The sequence below is a fragment of the Triticum aestivum genome, chromosome 1D, assembly GCF_018294505.1.
Source record: "Triticum aestivum cultivar Chinese Spring chromosome 1D, IWGSC CS RefSeq v2.1, whole genome shotgun sequence".
Taxonomy (NCBI): Eukaryota; Viridiplantae; Streptophyta; class Magnoliopsida; order Poales; family Poaceae; genus Triticum; species Triticum aestivum.
In genome coordinates, this window is record NC_057796.1 from 474,289,149 (window position 1) to 474,305,065 (window position 15,917).

General features: G+C 47.7%; 1 protein-coding gene across 2 annotated transcripts in view; it reads right to left on the bottom strand.

Moving 5' to 3' along the window:
* The window catches only part of LOC123183152 (mitogen-activated protein kinase 7), a 5,902-nt gene extending 3,149 nt beyond the window's left edge, over window positions 1-2,753 (bottom strand). The window contains exons 1-2 of one of the 2 annotated variants that reach the window (XM_044595896.1): window positions 2,570-2,753; window positions 13-427 (exon numbers count right to left, since the gene is read on the bottom strand). In XM_044595896.1, the coding sequence (XP_044451831.1) occupies window positions 13-427; window positions 2,570-2,620 (466 nt within the window). In that variant the 5' untranslated portion in view covers window positions 2,621-2,753. Of the gene's footprint in view, window positions 1-12; window positions 428-1,442; window positions 1,660-2,569 lie in introns of those variants that run through there. The other variant, XM_044595894.1, reaches the window with a different exon arrangement.
* Window positions 2,754-15,917: the final 13,164 nt, after the last annotated feature.

Sequence of the window (15,917 nt, forward strand, 5' to 3'; positions counted from 1 at the left end):
ATAATTAATTACCAGTATGGATATATTTGAGCGCGCGGAGCATCTGGTAGAGAAAGAACTGGTAGTGCTCCTTTGTCAAGTCATCATTGGCCTTGATAACCTGGTGGAGGTCCGTGTCCATGAGCTCAAAGACAACAAATATGTCCTTGTAGTCCCTCCTGGAGGGAGGCAGCATTATGTGCTTGATCTGGACGATGTCGGGGTGCCTGAGAAGCCGGAGAAGCTTGATCTCGCGGAGCATCCGAGCGGCGTCGGTTATATGCTCGAAGATGTTGGATACCTTCTTTATGGCCACCCTGTCGCCGGTCTGCCGGTCGATTGCTGAACATACCACTCCATAACTCCCTTTGCCAATTATTTCTTCAATCTTGTATCTGCTTGCATCTCCATATTCACTGAAGAAACTCATCACGTCTGAACTCTGAACCTGAAAATTCGTGGAGAAAGTTAGCACAGTGCACATGGCAAATTCTCTTTTGCAAAAGAAAAGGACATCCAGATCGCGTTGGCTTGAAAAAAACAGCCACAAATTCAACCGAGCTTCTAATACTTGAGATAAACAAATAGTACTCCCTCCGTAAAGAAATATAAGAGCGTTTAGATTACTAAAGTAGCCATCTAAACGCTTTTATATTTCTTTACGGAGTGATGCAACATATATTCGCAATCGGAAATCCTAATAATAGGTGTAACTACTACTGATGCGCCATAATCAGAACTTCCTTGGCCTGTACTCACCCACCCGAAATCAGAAAAGTGATAGCAACCAATTCAAATCAAAGAACAAATGTCAGGAGGCTGATGAACGACCCCTCCTGAAAAAGGCTATATCCCTTTGGCTGAAAATACGAGGAAACTTCTAAGCAACTCCTGGGCAGGCATGGATTCGCCGGGCTGGACTGAATATATGCGCAGCGCCGGCGTTATCCATCTCTGGCTAAAAGGAAAGTAACTGCAGATTTGGATAAACTTGCCCGGTCACCGAATCGAATACTACCCCATTTACCAACCACGCCGACCGACCGACCCCTCATCAACATCTGCCAAAAGAGGGGCTCCGCGGCGCTCAAGCGAGAGATTTTCCAGGAATTGAATAGGAAAGAGCGACCGGATATGCCGCAGATATGCTGCCGCCTCCCCGGGGATTTGGACACGGGGACCTCCCGGCAGCTAACAAGGCAAGAAATCGCGGCGAGAGCAAGCCAATCCGTCCACCTCGCGGGCTGGAAGCAGACTCCTCTTGTTTGGGGAAACCGAATCCTCCCCGAAATCCACATCTTTATCCGCCCCAAATCCAGGGGAGAGCGCCCCTCCATCCCAGCACGAGCCAGCCCGCGGAAGCAGAGCACCGCGCCGGCGCCGACAAGGCAGGAAATAAAAAGAAGAGGAGGAAGAAGAAGTCTTTCTGCGCGGAAAGCGACTCTGTCCGTCCGTTCCCCCACCTTGCTGCGCTGCTCGCCGCCGCCGCGGGCACCCGCATTTGCCTCCGGCATCCTTGGGAGCACGGCCGGTCGCCGGGGGAGATAGAAGGCCGCGCCGCGCCTCGCCTCGCCGCCGGTGCGGTCCGCGGCGACGTCACCCGGAGGAGGGAGGAGGGAGCGGTGGTGGGTGTTAAACAAGTCCAAGCAGGCAGGGGCGGGGAGGTGAGCTGAGCAGCACAAGGCCGACGCGAGGTGGTATTAATAAAAGTGTTTGGGCTGGGGTGGACGGTTTTGCCCCTTGAGTGGCAGGGGGAGTGAGGTCTGGTTCAGCCGTAGTTCTCCGGCAAGAGCGAGGGTGTTTTCGGTATTTGGTTATCGGGTGCGGGTTAGTGGACTTGGGCTACTGTCCCTTTGCGTGAGAGTGAGGACAGCACACGGGCGCTCTTCGGTGTGACCCGTTAACCCGCTTATATATGCGTGTGTGTTTCTCTTTCGTGCAAAGAAAAAAACATCGGTGGTTGTAATTCACGCGGATGCCGCACACCCGCAGAGGAGTATACGATACCAACCACCCAGGGGCGAATCTACTGTGCAGGCTTTAAAAGGCTTGAGCCTGCCCTCTAGCCAGATGGATTTTGTCTTTGCTACTAGTGATGACGGCCCGGCCCGGTCCGGCCTAGCAAATAGGCGGCTTCTTGGCCCATCTAAGCACCTCCTGGCTTGTTCGGGCCTGTCCTCCGTTTACATTATAGAGTCGTCATTGGTACCACCTACACGCCGCTCTTGATTGCATCTACTGAGGACTAGAGTCTATGAGCTAGAATTGTTTTTGGAAGGAAGCGATGCGTCGCGATGAGCTAATGCGTGCCGCCCGCAGATGCTTCCTAGACACGTGCGAACACGGTATGCATGAACTCCAATCTCGACAATCTGTGAGCTAGAGGTGTATCAACAACGCAAACTGGTATTGGTAATGAACTTTACATACCAAGTTTCAAAGAGAAAAGCGGTCATTTGTCGTGATAGAGAGAAGAAAAGTATAACTGAAACTATAAAAAAGAAGTGAAAAGATCTGAATGGGTCTGCCCCTTGCATGGTAGGGGTGTGCAGACCGTCAATAGCGCACACAACAACAAATTGACTCAAACCTTGTAAAGCTGCTCGCCGCCGCTGTGGGCACCCGCATTTTCCTCGAGCATCCCGAGGAGCACGGAAGACCGCGCCTCGCCGCCGGTCCGGTCTGCGGCGATGTCACCCGGAGAAGGGAGGAGGAAGCGGTGGTGCGGTGCTGAGTGTTAAACAAGTCCAAGCAGGCAGGTGCGGGCAGGCGAACTGAGCGGCGGAAAGGCGGGGCGAGGGGGCATTAGTAAAAACATTTGGGTGCGGGCGGACGGTCCTGCCCCTCGAGTGGCCTAGGGAGTGAGGTCTGGTATTGTTGTAGTTCTCGGGCAGGAGCGAGGGTGTTTACGGTATTTTCTTATCGGTGCGGGTTGGTGGGCTTTGGCTAGTGTCCCTTTGCGTGTGAGTGAGGACAATACGTGTGCGTTTTCTCTTTCACAAAAAACATCGGTGGTTGTAATTCACGCGGACGCCCAACGCCCATAGAGGAGTACACGATACCGCCTAAATGCCACTCTCGACAGCGGCTACCGAGGAGCGGAATCCGTGAGCTAGAACTGAATTTGGAAAGGAGCGCTGCGTCGCGACGAGCTAGCGCACACCGCGCGCGGATGCTTCCTAGACATGCGCATACACGGTACGCGTGAAACTCCAATCTCGACAATGTGCGAGCTGGCGGTGTATCTAGAACGTAAAGCGGTATTGGAAATGAACGTTCCATATCAAGTGTTCGGGTGAAAAGCGATCATTTATTGTCGTCGGCGGGGGATAGAGAGAAGGAAACGAGATAAAAAGTAAGTGAAAAGGTCCAAATAGATTTAACCCATCCAGAGGACTGAGGCAGGGGGACCCCCTCTCCCCGTACCTCTTTCTTTTCTGCGTCGAGGGCTTCTCGGCTCTTCTAAAGAAGGCGCAGGAGGAGGCTAATATCAAAGGGGTGTCGTTCGGTTCAAACGGGCCAATCGTTACTCATTTACTGTTTGCTGACGACAGTGTGGTGTTCGTGGAAGGCTCTAGGGATAATTTTGAAGTACTCCGGACTATCTTGCAGCAGTATGAAGGTGCGTCCGGACAGAAAGTGAACTTCCACAAGTCAGCAATTTTCTTCGGCAAAGGAACAGATGATACTACAAAAGAAGAGCTAAAGCAAGTACTGGGCATCAAGGAGGAGGCATTGAGTGAGCGGTACTTGGGGCTACCTACGGTGGTAGGGAGCTCGAAGGATGGAATTTTCAAATATGTAAAGGAGAGAGCAAGAGGGAAAGTCTCGGGATGGAAAGGACAAGGACTTTCAAAAATGGCTAGAGAGGTGCTTGTTAAATCCGGCCTCCAATCAACACCAACCTTGACCATGAGCTGCTTCCAACTCACAAAAAAATGTGCGGGAATCTGTCATCTATTTCGTCAAACTTCTGGTGGGGAGAAGCAAATGGGCAAAAGAAAGTTCATTGGATCGCTTGGGATAAAATGTGCACGAGAAAGCATGAAGGAGGCCTTGTTGGGTAACGTAGTAATAATTCAAAATTTTCCTACGTGTCACCAAGATCAATCTAGGAGATGCTAGCAACGAGAGAGAGGGAGTGCATCTTCATACCCTTGAAGATCGCTAAGCGGAAGCGTTACAAGAACGCGGTTGATGGAGTCGTACTCGCGGCGATTCAAATCGCGGAAGATCCGATCTAGCGCCGAACGGACGGCGCCTCCGCGTTCAACACACGTACAGCCCGGGGACGTCTCCTCCTTCTTGATCCAGCAAGGGGAGAGGAGAAGTTGAGGGAGAACTCCAGCAGCACGACGGCGTGGTGGCGATGGAGCTCGTGGTTCTCCGGCAGAGCTTCGCTAAGCACTACGGAGGAGGAGGAGAGGGCTGCGCCAAGCAAGGGGTGCGGCTGCCCTCTCTCTCCCTCACTATATATAGGGGGAAGGGGGGTGGAGGAGGCGCCCTAGGGTTCCCTAGGGGAGGGGCGGCGGCCACAGGGGAAACCCTAGATGGGTTTGGGCGCCCCCACCCCTGGGAAACTTGCCCCCCCCCAAGCCGGGAGGGGTGGCTGCCCTAGGGGAGGCGCCCCCACCTCTCCACGTTACGTGAGAGGGGTTGGGAGGGGCGCACAGCCCCTTAGTGGGCTGGTGTGCCCCCTCCCCTTGGCCCATAAGGCCCCCAACGCTTGTCGGGGCCTCCGAAACATCTTTCGGTCACGCTGGTCGTCACCCGGTACTCCCAGAACAATTCCAGACTCCAATACCCTTCGTCCAATATATCGATCTTCACCTCCGGACCACTCCGGAGTTCCTCGTCACGTCCGGGATCTCATCCGGGACTCCGAACAACCTTCGGTAACCACATACTATTTCCCGTAACAACTCTAGCGTCACCGAACCTTAAATGTGTAGACCCTACGGGTTCGGGAACCATGCAGACATGACCGAGACACCTCTCCGGCCAATAACCAATAGCGGGATCTGGATACCCATATTGGCTCCCACATGTTCCACGATGATCTCATCGGATGAACCACGATGTCGGGGATTCAATCAATCCCGTATACAATTCCCTTTGTCTATCGGTATGTTACTTGCCCGAGATTCGATCGTCGGTATCCCAATACCTCGTTCAATCTCGTTACCGGCAAGTCTCTTTACTCGTTCCGTAACGCATGATCCCGTGGCTAACTCATTAGTTACATTGAGCTCATTATGATGATGCATTACCGAGTGGGCCCAGAGATACCTCTCCGTCATACGGAGTGACAAATCCCAGTCTCGATTCGTGCCAACCCAACAGACACTTTCGGAGATACCTGTAGTGCACCTTTATAGCCACCCAGTTACGTTGTGACGTTTGGTACACCCAAAGCATTCCTACGGTATCCGGGAGTTGCACAATCTCATGGTCTAAGGAAATGATACTTGACATTAGAAAAGCTCTAGCAAACGAACTACACGATCTTGTGCTATGCTTAGGATTGGGTCTTGTCCATCACATCATTCTCCCAATGATGTGATCCCGTTATCAACGACATCCAATGTCCATGGCCAGGAAACCATGATCATCTATTGATCAACGAGCTAGTCAACTAGAGGCTTACTAGGGACATGTTGTGGTCTATGTATTCACACATGTATTACGGTTTCCAGTTAATACAATTATAGCATGAACAATAGACAATTATCATGAACAAGGAAATACAATAATAACCATTTATTATTGCCTCTAGGGCATATTTCCAACAGTCTCCCACTTGCACTAGAGTCAATAATCTAGTTCACATCACTATGTGATTGTAATGAATTCAACACCCATGGGTTTTGTTCATATCTCGCTTGTGAGAGAGGTTATTAGTCAACGGGTCTGAACCTTTCAGATCCGTGTGTGCTTTAGAAATCTCTATGTCATCTTGTAGATGCAGCTACCACGCGCTACTTGGAGCTATTCCAAATAAGTGCTCTACTATACGAATCCAATTTACTACTCAGAGTCATCCGGATTAGTGTCAAAGTTTGCATCGACGTAACCCCTTACGACGAACTCTTTTACCACCTCCATAATTGAGAAAATTCCTTAGTCCACTAATTACTAAGGATAAGTTCGACCGCCATCATGTGATCCATTCCTGGATCACTCTTGTACCCCTTGACTAATTCATGGCAAGACACACTTCAGGTGCGGTACACAACATAGCATACTGTAGAGCATAAGTCTAAAGCATAGGGGACGACCTTCGTCCTTTCTCTCTCTTCTGCCGTGGTCAGGTCTTGAGTCTTACTCAATACTCACACCTTGTAACACAACCAAGAACTCCTTCTTTGCTGATCTATTTTGAACTCCTTCAAAATCTTGTCACGGTATGTATTCATTTGAAAGTACTATTAAGCATTTTTTTATCTATCCTTATAGATCTTGATGCTCAATGTTCAAGTAGCTTAATCCAGGTTTTTCATTGAAAAACACTTTTGAAATAACCCTGTATGCTTTCCAGAAATTCTACATCATTTCTGATCAACAATATGTTAACAACATATACTCATCAAAAATCTATAGTGCTCCCACTCACTTCATTGGAAATACAGGTTTCTCATAAACTTTGTATAAACCCAAAATCTTTGATCATCTCATCAAAGCGTACATTCCAACTCCGAGATGCTTACTCCAGTCCTTAGAAGGATTGCTGGAGCTTTGCATACTTGTTAGCATCTTTCAGGATTGACAAAACCTTCTGGTTGTATCACATACAACCTTTCCTCAAGAAAATCGTCGAGGAAACAATGTTTTGACATCCTATCTGCAAGATTTCATAAATAATGCAGTAACTGCTAATATAATTCCAACAGACTCTTAGCATCGCTATGAGTGAGAAAGTCTCATCATAGTCAACTCCTTGAACTTGTCGGAAAACATCTTAGCGACAAGTCGATCCTTTTTAATGGTGACACTTACCATCATTATCCGTCTTCCTTTTAAACATCTGCACCCAACAGCCTTACGACCATCAAGTAGTTCTTCCAAAGTCTATACTTTGGTTTTATACATGGATCCTCTCTCGGATTTCATGGCCTCGAGCCATTCGTCGGAATCCGGGTCCACCATCGCTTCTCCATAGCTCGTAGGTTCATTGTTGTCCAGCAACATGACCTCTAAGACAGGATTACGTACCACTCTGAAGTAGTACGCATCCTTGTCGACCTACAAGGTTTGGTAGTGGCTTGATCCGAAGTTTCATGATCACTATCATTAACTTCCACTTCAATTGGTGTAGGCGCCACAGGAACAACTTCATGTGCCCCGCTACACACTAGTTGAAGTGACGGTTCAATAATCTCATCAAGTCTCCACCATCCTCCCACTCAATTCTTTCGAGAGAAACTTTTCCTCGAGAAAGGACCCATTTCTAGAAACAATCACTTTTGCTTCCGGATCCGAAATAGGAGGTATACCCAACTGTTTTTGGGTGTCCTATGAAGATGCATTTATCCGCTTTGGGCTCGAGCTTATCAGGCTAAACCTTTTTCACATAAGCGTCGCAGCCCCAAACTTCTAAGAAATGACAGCTTAGGTTTCTCTAAACCATAGTTCATACGGTGTCATCTCAACGGAATTACGTGGTGCCCTATTTAAAGTGAATGCGGTTGTCTCTAATGCCTAACCCATAAACGATAGTGGTAATTCGATAAAAGACATCATGGTATGCACTATATCCAATAGGGTGCAGTTATGATGTTCGGACACACCATCACACTATGGTGTTCCAGGCGGTATTAGTCGTGAAAAAATTTCCACAATTTCTTAATTGTGTGCCAAACTCGCAACTCAGATATTCATCTCTATGATCATATCACAGACATTTTTATCCTCTTGTCACGACGATCTTCAACTTCACTCTGAAATTACTTGAACCTTTCAATAATTCAGACTTGTGTTTCATCAAGTAAATATACTCAGCATCTACTCAAATCATCTGTGAAGTAAGAACATAACGATATTCACTGCGTGCCTCAGCACTCATTGGATTGCACACATCAAATGTATTACTTCCAACAAGTTGCTCTCTTGTTTCATCTCACTGAAAACGAGGCCTTTCAGTCATCTTGCCCATGTGGTATGATTTGCATGTCCCAAGTGATTCAAAATCAAGTGAGTCCAAACGATCCATCTGTATGGAGTTTCTTCATGCATATCTACCAATAGACATGGTTCGCATGTCTCAATCTTTTCAAAAACGAGTGAGTCCAAAGATCCATCAACATGGAGCTTCTTCATGCGTTTTATACCAATATGACTCAAATGGCAGTGCCACAAGTATGTGGTACTATCATTACTATTTTGTATCTTTTGGCATGAACATGTGTATCACTACGATCGAGATTCAATAAACCATTCATTTTAGGTGTAAGACCATTGAAGGTATTATTCAAATAAACAGAGTAACCATTACTCTCCTTAAATGAATAACCGTATTGCGATAAACATAATCCAATCATGTCTATGCTCAACGCAAACACCAAATAACAATTATTTAGGTTTAATACCAATCCCGATGGTAGAGGGAGCGTACGATGTTTGATTACATCAACCTTGGAAACACTTCCAACACATATCGTCATCTCACCTTTAGCTAGTCTCCGTTTATTCCGTAGCCTTTTATTTCGAGTTACCAACACTTAGCAATCGAACCGGTATCTAATACCCTGGTGCTACTAGGAGTACTAGTAAAGTACACATTAATATAATATATATCCAATATACTTCTGTCGACCTTGCCTGCCTTCTCATCTACCAAGTATCTAGGGTAGTTCTGCTTCAGTGACCGTTCCCCTCATTACAGAAGCACTTAGTCTCGGGTTTGGGTTCAACCTTGGGTTTCTTCACTAGAGCAGCAACTGATTTACCGTTTCATGAAGTATCCCTTCTTTCCCTTCCCCTTCTTGAAACTAGTGGTTTTACTAACCATCAACAATTGATGCTCCTACTTGATTTCTACTTTCGCGGTGTCAAACATCGCGAGTTGCTCAAGGATCATCATGTATATCCCTGATATGTTATAGTTCATCACGAAGCTCTAATAGCTTGGTGGCAGTGACTATGGAGAACCATCACTATCTCATCTGGAAGATTAACTCCCAGTTGATTCAAGCGATTGTAGTACTTAGACAATCTGAGCACATGCTCAACGATTGAGCTTTTCTCCCTTAGTTTGCAGGCTTAAGAAACTTGTCAGAGGTCTCATACCTCTTGACGTGGGCACTAGTCTGAAATCCCAATTTCAGTCTTTGGAACATCTCATATGTTCTGCGACGTTTCAAAAACGTCTTTGGCGCCTCAATTCTCAACCGTTAGCATTACGCACTGAACTATCACGTAGTCATCAAAACATGTATGTCAGATGTTCGCAACATCCACAGACGACGCTCGAGGTTCAGCACACCGAGCGGTGCATTAAGGACATAAGCCTTCTGCGCGGCAATGAGGATAATCCTCAGTTTACGGACCCAGTCCGCATAATTTCTACTATCAACTTTCAACTAAATTTTCTCTAGGAACATATCTTAAACAGTAGAACCAAAGCGTAAGCTATGACATAATTTGCAAAGACCTTTTGACTATGTTCATGATAATTAAGTTCATCTGATTATTTAATGAACTCCCACTTAGATAGACATCCCTCTAGTCATCTAAGTGATACATGATCCGAATCGACTAGACCGTGTCCGATCATCACGTGAGACGGACTAGTCATCAACGGTGAACATCTCCATGTTGATCGTATCTACTATACGACTCATGTTCGACCTTTCGGTCTCTTGTGTTCCGAGGCCATGTCTGTACATGCTAGGCTCGTCAAGTCAACCTAAGTGTTTCGCATGTGTAAATCTGGCTTACACCCGTTGTATGCGAACGTTAGAATCTATCACACCCGATCATCACGTGGTGCTTCGAAACAACGAACCTTCGCAACGGTGCACAGTTAGGGGGAACACATCTCTTGAAATTTTAGTGAGGGATCATCTTATTTATGCTACCGTCGTTCTAAGCAAATAAGATGTAAACATGACAAACATCACATGCAAATCATAAAGTGACATGATATGGCTAATATCCTCTTGCGCCTTTGATCCCCATCTTCGAGGCGCGGCATGATCACCTTCGTCACCGGCATTGACACCATGATCTCCATCATCGTGTCTTCATGAAGTTGTCTCGCCAACTATTACTTCTACTACTATGGCTAACGGTTAGCAATAAAGTAAAGTAATTACATGGCGTTTTTCATTGACACGCAGGTCATACAATAAATTAAGACAACTCCTATGGCTCCTGCCGGTTGTCATACTCATCGACATGCAAGTCGTGATTCCCTTTACAAGAAAATGATCAATCTCATACATCACATATATATAATTCATCACATCCTTTTGGCCATGTCACATCACATAGCATACCCTGCAAAAACAAGTTAGACGTCCTCTAATTGTTGTTGCATGTTTTACGTGGCTGCTATGGATTTCTAGCAAGAACATTTCTTACCTACGCAAAAGCCACAACGGTGATATGCCAATTGCTATTTACCCTTCATAAGGACCCTCCTCATTGAATCCGATCCGACTAAAGTGGGAGAGACAGACACCCGCTAGCCACCTTATGCATCAAGTGCATGTCAGTCGGTGGAACCTGTCTCACGTAAGTGTACGTGTAAGGTCGGTCCGGGCCGCTTCATCCCACAATGCTGCCGAATCAAGATAAGACTAGTAATGTTAAGCAAATTGAACAAATCATCGCCCACAACTACTATGTGTTCTACTCGTGCATAGAATCTACGCATAGACCTAGCTCATGATGCCACTGTTGGGTAACGCAGTAATAATTCAAAATTTTCCTACGTGTCACCAAGATCAATCTAGGAGATGCTAGCAACGAGAGAGAGGGAGTGCATCTTCATACCCTTGAAGATCGCTAAGCGGAAGCGTTACAAGAACGCGGTTGATGGAGTCGTACTCGCGGCGATTCAAATCGCGGAAGATCCGATCTAGCGCCGAACGGACGGCGCCTCCGCGTTCAACACACGTACAGCCCGGGGACGTCTCCTCCTTCTTGATCCAGCAAGGGGAGAGGAGAAGTTGAGGGAGAACTCCAGCAGCACGACGGCGTGGTGGCGATGGAGCTCGTGGTTCTCCGGCAGAGCTTCGCTAAGCACTACGGAGGAGGAGGAGAGGGCTGCGCCAAGCAAGGGGTGCGGCTGCCCTCTCTCTCCCTCACTATATATAGGGGGAAGGGGGTGGAGGTGGCGCCCTAGGGTTCCCTAGGGGAGGGGCGGCGGCCACAGGGGAAACCCTAGATGGGTTTGGGCGCCCCCACCCCTGGGAAACTTGCCCCCCAAGCCGGGAGGGGTGGCTGCCCTAGGGGAGGCGCCCCCACCTCTCCACGTTACGTGAGAGGGGTTAGGAGGGGCGCACAGCCCCTTAGTGGGCTGGTGTGCCCCCTCCCCTTGGCCCATAAGGCCCCCAACGCTTGTCGGGGCCTCCGAAACACCTTTCGGTCACGCTGGTCGTCACCCGGTACTCCCAGAACAATTCCAGACTCCAATACCCTTCGTCCAATATATCGATCTTCACCTCCGGACCACTCCGGAGTTCCTCGTCACGTCCGGGATCTCATCCGGGACTCCGAACAACCTTCGGTAACCACATACTATTTCCCGTAACAACTCTAGCGTCACCGAACCTTAAATGTGTAGACCCTACGGGTTCGGGAACCATGCAGACATGACCGAGACACCTCTCCGGCCAATAACCAATAGCGGGATCTGGATACCCATATTGGCTCCCACATGTTCCACGATGATCTCATCGGATGAACCACGATGTCGGGGATTCAATCAATCCCGTATACAATTCCCTTTGTCTATCGGTATGTTACTTGCCCGAGATTCGATCGTCGGTATCCCAATACCTCGTTCAATCTCGTTACCGGCAAGTCTCTTTACTCGTTCCGTAACGCATGATCCCGTGGCTAACTCATTAGTTACATTGAGCTCATTATGATGATGCATTACCGAGTGGGCCCAGAGATACCTCTCCGTCATACGGAGTGACAAATCCCAGTCTCGATTCGTGCCAACCCAACAGACACTTTCGGAGATACCTGTAGTGCACCTTTATAGCCACCCAGTTACGTTGTGACGTTTGGTACACCCAAAGCATTCCTACGGTATCCGGGAGTTGCACAATCTCATGGTCTAAGGAAATGATACTTGACATTAGAAAAGCTCTAGCAAACGAACTACACGATCTTGTGCTATGCTTAGGATTGGGTCTTGTCCATCACATCATTCTCCCAATTATGTGATCCCGTTATCAACGACATCCAATGTCCATGGCCAGGAAACCATGACCATCTATTGATCAACGAGCTAGTCAACTAGAGGCTTACTAGGGACATGTTGTGGTCTATGTATTCACACATGTATTACGGTTTCCAGTTAATACAATTATAGCATGAACTATAGACAATTATCATGAACAAGGAAATACAATAATAACCATTTATTATTGCCTCTAGGGCATATTTCCAACAGGCCTAGGGTTTCACGACCCGGAGGCTTTCAACCAAGCCTTACTTGCAAAGCAAGCTTGGCGTCTCTTCCAGGTGCCGACCTCTTTGTGTGCGAGGGTTCTGAAAGCAGGATACTATCCGGACGGATCAATACTAAATGCAACCTGCCCGAGTGGAGGCTCTTACACATATAGAAGCATCTTACATGGGAGGAACTTGTTGCTGGATGGCCTCATATGGAGAATTGGAGACGGCTCAAACATTAAAATCCACCACGACAACTGGATTCCTAGGAAAGGTAGCTTAAAGCCACTGGGCCAAAGCTACATTCCAGGGATAGTGCGAGTTAGCGATTTGTTGGAGGCGGACAATGTATCTTGGAATGTGAACATGGTACAGACCATGTTTGCTGCAGATGAAGCTCAGGAGATCTTACAGATTCCTGTGGGAGGCGCCGAGATGGAAGATTACCAGGCGTGGAACTTCACCAAGAATGGGGAGTTTTCGGTTCGATCGGCTTATCATCTTCGTATGAGTCAGAAACGAGCGTGGTCTGGGAGGCCAGAATCTTCCTCGACGATGGCGGACCACAAATCGTGGTTGTCTTTGTGGGACACGGTGGCACCTGGGAAAGTTAAAACGCACATGTGGCGAGTCATAAGAAACGGTATTGCGGTTGGATCAGAGCTACAGAGGAGGAAAATTAAACCGGGAGTCTTTTGCGTTGCTTGCGGAAGAGAGGAGACAATTTATCACAGATTTTGGGGATGCTACCACTCGGTTAAGTTCTGGCAGATAATGCATTCGGAAATGGGGGTGCCGGTGGCGATCCCGCCGGAGTCTTGTAGCCCTCAGGGTGCGTTGTCGAGATGGCTCATGTCATGGTTTGCTGAAGCTTCGGATGATGAACGAGCAGTCATGGTACAGGGAGTTTACGCTCTCTGGCTAGCAAGGAATAATACCCGAGAGGGACAGCGGGTGGAGGAAGCGGACGCGATAGCGAGGCGAGTTCTTAATCTAATGGTGGAATGGCAGTCGATACACGGGTGCAGGAGCAAAGCCGGACAAACGAGGACGATAGAGAGATGGAAACCACCGGAAGAAGGATGGGTCAAGGCCAACGTTGATGGTGCGACAGCGAAGTCGGGAGATGGAGGAGCTGGTGTGGTCCTCCGAAACCACGATGGTGTGTATGTCACAAGTGCTAGCTACTCTCTCCCGAGGTGCAATGATCCAGTGAAAGCTGAACTACATGCTTGCCGACGAGCTGCCATCTTAGCGGAAGCACACAATATTCCACGAGTGTTCATTGAGTCGGACTGCAAAGAGATTGTAGGCAAACTGGGAAGCAAAGAGAAGGATCTGTCACCTCTAGGGCCGATCATGGAGGAGGTCAAGAGGATAATGGAGGCAAGGGAGGAGTGGAAGATTGCATAGGTAAGAAGAGAAGCTAACCGGGCTGCTCATATTTTAGCTAGGGAAGCTGTTTCTAATAATCGTTGCTTGCAGTGGCCGTTTATGCCCCCAGACTTTATTTTGCATGTAATTTCGGACGAGATCCCCAATGAGGAGAGTTGAATAATCTGAGTTTTGAGCTTAAAAAAAAAGGTCCAAATAGGCCTGCCCATTACACGGTAGGGGTGCGCTGACCGTCAATAGCGCACACTACAACAAAATGACCTGGACCATCAATATATGTGTGTGTGTTTCTCTTTAGCACAAAAAACATCGATGTAATTCATGCGGACGTCACACGCCTGTAGAAAAATACACGATACCACCTACAAGGCACTCTTGATAGCGTCTACCGAGGATCGGAGTCCGTGAGCTAGAACTGTATTTGAAAAGGAGCGATGTGTCGCAACGAGCTAGCGCGCACCGCCCGCAGATGCTTCCTAGACGTGTGCGTACAGGATATGCATGAACTCCAATCTCGACAATGTATTAGCTGGAGGTGTATTGAAAACGTAAAGCGATGTTGGTAATGAACGTTGCATATCGAGTCTTGGGGAGAAAAGCTACCATTTCTTGCTGTAGAGGGCGGTAGAGTGAAGAAAAGGAAATAAAAGTATAACTCAAAAAGCTCTGAATGGGCATGCCCATTACACGGTAGGGGTGCGCGGACCGTCAATAGTGCACACTGCAACAAAGTGACCCGGACCGTCAATATATATGTGGGTGTTTCTCTTTAGCACAAAAAACATTGGTGTAATTCACGCAAATGTTGCACGCCCGCCGAGGAATACACCGATGCCGCATACTACACACCACTCTCGGCGGTGTCTAGCGAGGACCAAAACCCGTTAAGGAGAGCTGTATTTAGAAAGGAGTGATGCGTCGCCATAAGCTAGCACACACCGCCCGTAGATGCTTCCTAGATGTCTGCTTACACGGTACCCATAAATTCCAATCTCAACATGATAAGGTTGGTAATGAACGCTCCATATTGAGTCTTAGGGAGAAGAGTGATAATTTATTGTCGACGGCAATGATAGAGAGAAGAAAAGGAAATTAATGTATAACTAAAACTACAAAAAGGAAGTGAAAAGGGCGAAATGGGCCTGCCCATTACACAATACGTTTGCGACTGAAGGTGTCCGTGAATGTCGAACGTGTGTAGAGGAAGAGTACACGATACCACTTATACACCGCTCTCGACAAAGTATAAGAGCATCCAGTAAGGACTGGAATCTGTGAGCTGGAACTATATCTAGAAAGGATGAACTGTATTTGGAAAGAAGTGCAATGCGTCGTGATGAGCTAGAGCGCACCGCCTGCAGATAGTACCTAGATGATTGTGTGGACGATACTAAATTGTATCGAACACGTAAAATAGTATTGGGAACGAATGCTCTCACATCGAGTGTTCTGTGGCGAAGCTATGCCGGGTCGGGCCGGGCCATGGCCCGTCACCATTTGAGAATTTGTACACTATACATTTACTCATGGACCTTGGAACACCGCCCAACGGGCTATTTCCTCCTCTTTTACCCGCTAAGCCCGCCCAACAATGGGCTTCAAGCTCCCCCACTGTGAGTGTTAGGGAGAAACTCGATCATTTTATTGTCACCGACAGTGACAGAGAAAAGAAAAGGGAAAAGGATAGAAGAAATTTTAAAAAGAGAAAAAAAACTAAATGAGCTTGCCCATTACACGTGGGTGCAGAAACCGTCAATAGCACACACTACGGCAAAATGACTTAGACCATCAATAGCGCAAACTACACAAAGATAAACGAAGCGATCAAGCTACATAACACAACGTCAAAGCGTATCCTCGCCAAAAGCGTATCACCCCTCCCCACCCCCTCGAAACAAGCGGGGGTGAAAGCC